The sequence below is a fragment of the Cajanus cajan genome, chromosome 1, assembly GCF_000230855.2.
Source record: "Cajanus cajan strain Asha chromosome 1, NIPB_CcT2T_4, whole genome shotgun sequence".
In the NCBI taxonomy this organism is placed as follows: domain Eukaryota; kingdom Viridiplantae; phylum Streptophyta; class Magnoliopsida; order Fabales; family Fabaceae; genus Cajanus; species Cajanus cajan.
Genome location: NC_138517.1, coordinates 37,776,942 through 37,782,367, shown reverse-complemented (window position 1 = coordinate 37,782,367; position 5,426 = coordinate 37,776,942). Strand labels below are relative to the sequence as shown.

The 5,426-nt window shown below is 29.9% G+C and overlaps 1 protein-coding gene across 2 annotated transcripts; it reads left to right on the top strand.

Annotated features, from left to right (window-relative positions):
* The first annotated feature begins 4,086 nt into the window (after positions 1-4,086).
* LOC109809395 (uncharacterized) lies at positions 4,087-5,034 on the top strand. 2 transcript variants are annotated; one of them, XM_020372694.3, is made up of 2 exons: positions 4,087-4,354; positions 4,488-5,034. In XM_020372694.3, the coding sequence occupies exons 1-2, from the start codon at positions 4,258-4,260 to the stop codon at positions 4,613-4,615; spliced, it is 225 nt and encodes a 74-aa protein (XP_020228283.1). In that variant the 5' UTR covers positions 4,087-4,257; the 3' UTR covers positions 4,616-5,034. The 2 variants fall into 2 exon arrangements, with proteins under 2 accessions (XP_020228283.1, XP_020228284.1); XM_020372695.3 differs by having other exon boundaries at positions 4,088-4,354; positions 4,491-5,034.
* Positions 5,035-5,426: the final 392 nt, after the last annotated feature.

Below are 5,426 nucleotides of genomic sequence, written 5' to 3'. Positions count from 1 at the left end.
TAGTTTTCAGTGAGAAAAAGAAAAACATACGATTTAGTTTATATACTCACATTTATATTAAAGACTAATCTCTGTTATTATATCTTAGTTAACGATTTATGAGGTGAATGATGCACGTATGACCATTAATGATATGACTAAAATTATTGGTTAACATAATTGATCCTTATAATGTATTATTAACTTGTTTCATCTGTGTCTTTGATTACCTTTGATCCCAATACGAAATGAAACATAAGTTTTTAATTTATATATATTAATACAAAATAAGTATTGCATTTATACTCTTCCTTAACTATATCAAGAAACAGATTGTTAATTACACAAGTGCAAATGTCTCCTTTTATGAGGGACTATGATGAATCTTGCTTGAATGTGTTTTCCCACACCTTCTTTATCTAAGAACACCCTAGTTTCTTCAAACACCAAGTTCAGCCCATGTTCCCACAGTAACACACATATGTCTTACAATAATGTGAGCATCTTAAGAAAGTATCTTGTTTTCTTGCCAAACAATTAATGACAACATTAATTTAGTTTTGTTTATACTACACAAATCTTAAAAAGATACATGTGTAGAGCAGTATAAACATAAGCAAGTAGTAGGCATTTAGGCTCAAGCTATTACTTCCAACCTTGAAATTTTAATGGGCTAACTATTGTAATATGTTGAAATTAACTTTGTCAGTCTTTGACAATAAATATAGACTTATTAAATATTAATTTGAAGAATCTAGACTAAGATAATGAATATTTATAGCTATTGTTAGGAGATTTCAGTTTTTTTGTAAACAGTCGTTATTAGTTAGTCACCTTTTGATGTGCATAAGGGACTTAATGTTAACTATTATTGGGAAGGGATCAAAATCTTCTGTCTCCAACTCCTGTCTCCAAACCCTGTCCCTCCAATCACAAAACGCCATCACATCATTATTTTTAATTTTGATTTTGATTTTTAAAAAGTGTAACTGTTACGGTTTTTTTTCTTCTTCTTTAATTCCCGCATTGTTTTCGTCTTATCCCCTCCTCTTTTATGGTCAACAATTTTTGATGCAGCCACTGAAAAGTAATCATGGCGCAGCGAGTTAACATGTAAAATCTAGTATTCCCTTGTAGCGGTGGAAACCTTACCAAATGTGTGAAGGAGGCGAGGCGAGTAAAAAACAATCAACAAGTGTGAAAAACCGTAACAGTTACACTGTTTAAAAATCAAAATCAAAATTAAAAATAATGATGTGATGGCGTTTTGTGATTGGTGGGACAGGGTTTGGGGACAGGAGTTGGAGACAGAAGATTTTGATCCTATTGGGAAGTATGTATGTAATTAATGATTTTGATGAAGAGAAAAAACTAGAAAGAAGATAATGGAAGTAAGAAAAACATATAACGGAAATTGAGATTATTTTATAAGAAGAAAAATAAGATAAGTGAAGTAAAAAAAAATAAATAAATAAGATAAGTGAAGTAAAAAATATAATTATTTCATAAGAGAGAAATAGACGAGCAATGAAGAGAAGATAATTTTTTGATTGATTAAATAAATAAAAAAACTCAAATTGATATTAGCAATTAAATTAAATAATTGTCCTTTATATATTATGCATCTAACTTTAATAGGAGGGTAAAAAAAACCTAACTTAATTCTCCTATAACCTTCTCATAATTGGTGGTATAAAAAAAATGTGGTTCCTGCCATCTTCTTCTAGCTTCCACACAAATCAATTATACCAAACACACAAAAAAATCAACTTCCACCTTCTCTTCCTTTCCTTCTAACTTCCATTACAACAAGCACACTATTTTAATGATAAAAATGATCATGAGAGTAGAAATAATAAATAAACTTGTATATATGAATAATACTTAAATTTATTTTAACTTTAACAAGAAATACTTAATTTGATAGAAAATGTTATCGATAATATTCGATTTATTAAATTAGGTATAAATACAGGGATAAGAATGACTATATGTAATCTTGTACGTGTTCTTATCCCAATTTTAAATTTCTAAAACACTTTTAGATTTTTAGGTTTTTAATTATGTGTTGTTGTTTATTATTTTTAAAATTTATCTGAAATTTATATAATTTTTACTATTTTAAATTTATGTTAAATAAAATTTAATTGATGAAATTTTATAATTTCTATTCTATATTAAAATTTGTGTTTTATATATTTTCTGTGAATAAAAGTTATTTAATTAATTTTTGGATGAATATGAAATAAGAATAAATATATCCAATATTAAACAGAATAAAAAATGAGACACAAATTTTTATACCTATCAAATATTGGAGACGATAATAGATATATAATACATACTTAAAAAAGAGCCTTCAACCATCAAATACTATGATATATTAATAAGGTAGTGTGGGGACTAAAATTACATTTTTATTTTCTTCATAGAAAGACCTATTTTTAAAATTGTATCATTGGTCGGGATGAAATGATTAATTTAACCATTAATTTTAGCCCCAACATTAACATATTAGCCACACTTTGGGGCATTAATTAACAAATAAGTCAAACACCAATTTTCAACATAGATGCAAGTGTGGAACTAAAAGTTTCATGAATATTTTTCGTTCAGAATATAATATTTAAAGTAATGGTAACCGAAGACATTAAATGATTAATTTAACGTTTAACATACATGTATAAAAAAATGAAAATAATTCGTATATAATCTTATATAGAATATTTTTTATTTCAAAGCATAAATGGTTCCCTTTAGATGTAAGTGTCAACCCATACATAATTAGAATCTAAGGCACCATTGGATTTCATTATTTTAACCTATTTGTGAAGATTTATATGAATCCATAGACTACACAATTCCAAAGATACAAAAATATGGACATTTTTACGTCAAAGTTAGGGTACTAGATGGGGATGAAAACGAAGGTCTTACCTTATTAGAGTCCCCCACAAGGGTTGGTTTCTCCTTTGGATGCCTTGAGTTGAGTCCTACATGTTCCCATTCCCCACTAAAGCATGTGGGCATCACATGCCATGAAATGGGGAACTAATCCTTTGTCCAATGACCCAACTTGTTTCATCACAAATGGCTCAGACTTTGCAGATCAGCATTGGAGTTCATCCCTTAACAGAATCACCGTATCATTTTGTTGACCCCAATGAGATAAACAACCATCAAATGAAGGACCCAAGTCCTATAAACTTTTGCTTATCTACAATAACTTATCTCATCAAATGAAAGACCCAAGTCCTATTAACTTTTGCTTATCTACAATAACTTGTACCACCGGACACATAAATAATTAATAAACCCATATTCCTATTTCCTAGCCCACAGAAACAACTAGAAACATGCCAATAGCGGTGTATGAAACAACGAGCTGGGAAGGTCCAAAAGGGGTAAGTGAACATGAAATTGTGCACCCAAGGTGTTTGATTTATTTCCAAAGAGAGGCAAATGAACCAAAAAATTGTAAAATGGCAATGGGCGAACTTCCACGGAAGTACAGAAGCCACCTTACATATGGCAAAGAATCAAGAGGCTTTACACCTTTTCTTTTAATACTAACAATAATAGAGTTCATCACTAATAATCAAAATAGTGCGTATAAATGAAGAATAGTTTTTATTATAAAAATTAATTATGTAAGTTAAACTTGGATCATAGTCTGCATTCTGAATATAATATTAAAATTTGTTCTAGTAATTATTATTAAGTTTTTCGTGTCATTCGTCATCAAATTCTACTAAACCGTTTCAAAAATCTAATTTTATAAATTTCGTGTTTGAGATACATGAAAGAGATGTGTTAGGGACCAATTATCACTCCTTGAACATTATACAAATATATTAAACATTGGAATGAAATTTTTTTATCTCATATAATTTGAATACAATTATCTAAACATGTAGTGTGGAACTAAAAGAAAAATAATAATATAGAATCCAAAGGAAAAGAATTCACGTGTAAGGAGGGTCTGTGAGGAAGCGTGCAGCATGTGCTTGGGTACAGTCGGCGACCTTTTGTTTGATGAGATAAGGAAACTCAATAAAAAGAGTGATTTTCCTTCCACCTATAGCCTCATCTCACGGATCTTGCTCCATTTTCTCTCTCTCTTTGTGTGCCTCTTCCAATTTCTTATATTATAATATTCTCCCAAATACACATCCTCTTCATAGTAGTATATAAGACCAAGGGATTAGAACTACCCAATAGTCCAATTCTCATTCACTTGTCACCAAACTCAAAGCCTCATCAAATACTCATTCAGTTATGGCCTCATGGAAGAAAACCATCGCCACCCCATTCAAAAAAGCTTGCACTTTCTTTAACCAGCAACCTCCAAGGGACCATAAGAAGTCTCAAACAGGTGTGTATTTGACACAAAAACATAACCCTTTCTGATTTCTCCAACATCACTATCTTAGCTTAGGCAATAATGGGTCATCACTCATCAATTATGTGTTGTTGTCATGTATTGATAATTGTTTTGTTTGATTCAGCAGAACAAGAGAATCGGATTATGGATCTGCACGGTGAAGTCATGGCATGTGGCTATGAAGATGTTCAAGTTATGTGGTCAATCCTTGATAAGTCAAAATCTTCAGCCTGCAATATAACTTCTTCATGACATGAGCCTACTATTTTCCCTCTTCTTTCATCTACCAAGAAAAAAAAAAAAAAAAAAAAAAAAAAAAAAAAAAAAAAAAACATATATATTCACACGAAAAAGGGTTCTACTTAAGTAATTGGCGTATGTTTTTGTACGCTAATGTTTTAAGTCGTGATTGCATCATACTAGCTTGTTTTGGCTAAGTGAGTAGCTTTTGAATCTGGTATGCATGTAATTCTCATTGTAGAAAATTGAAAAGAGATTGATGTGTAGGTGTTTGATAGGTTTGAATCAGTGCCCCTTCTTGTTTGATGATGGTGGTGGCAATTTCACTCTGTAATTCTTGCAAGTCAAGGTGTTGTTAACAGGGAATCCCCATGATTGATGAGAGAAAATCATGGAGAGATTTTTTTATGAAATGTACATTGCTTTCTCTATTCTCTCTGTTTTTCACCTTCTCTGTTTTTTAACCTTTTTGGACAGGATTGTTTTAACAAAAAGGTGCTTTCTTTTAATAATGCTCCAAATTAAATGGTACTTTTAAAAAATAATTTAGATTTAAAAATGATTTGGTAAGAAACATGGTACAGTGGTACACAATACAGGTTGAAGAAAAATTTGAAAGAACAGTGAAAAGAATAATTAATTATCTCTTTGCTTCAAAGCAAAACAAAACTCATATTTGGTTAGTTTCAAATATGTTACCTTCATATATAAAGTAAATCTCAACTATATTTACTTAATTTAATATTATTATTTCTAAAATATATTTTCATTTAATTGAAATTTATTTTTATAATTTTTTTTCTCAATATCAAATTCCAAATAA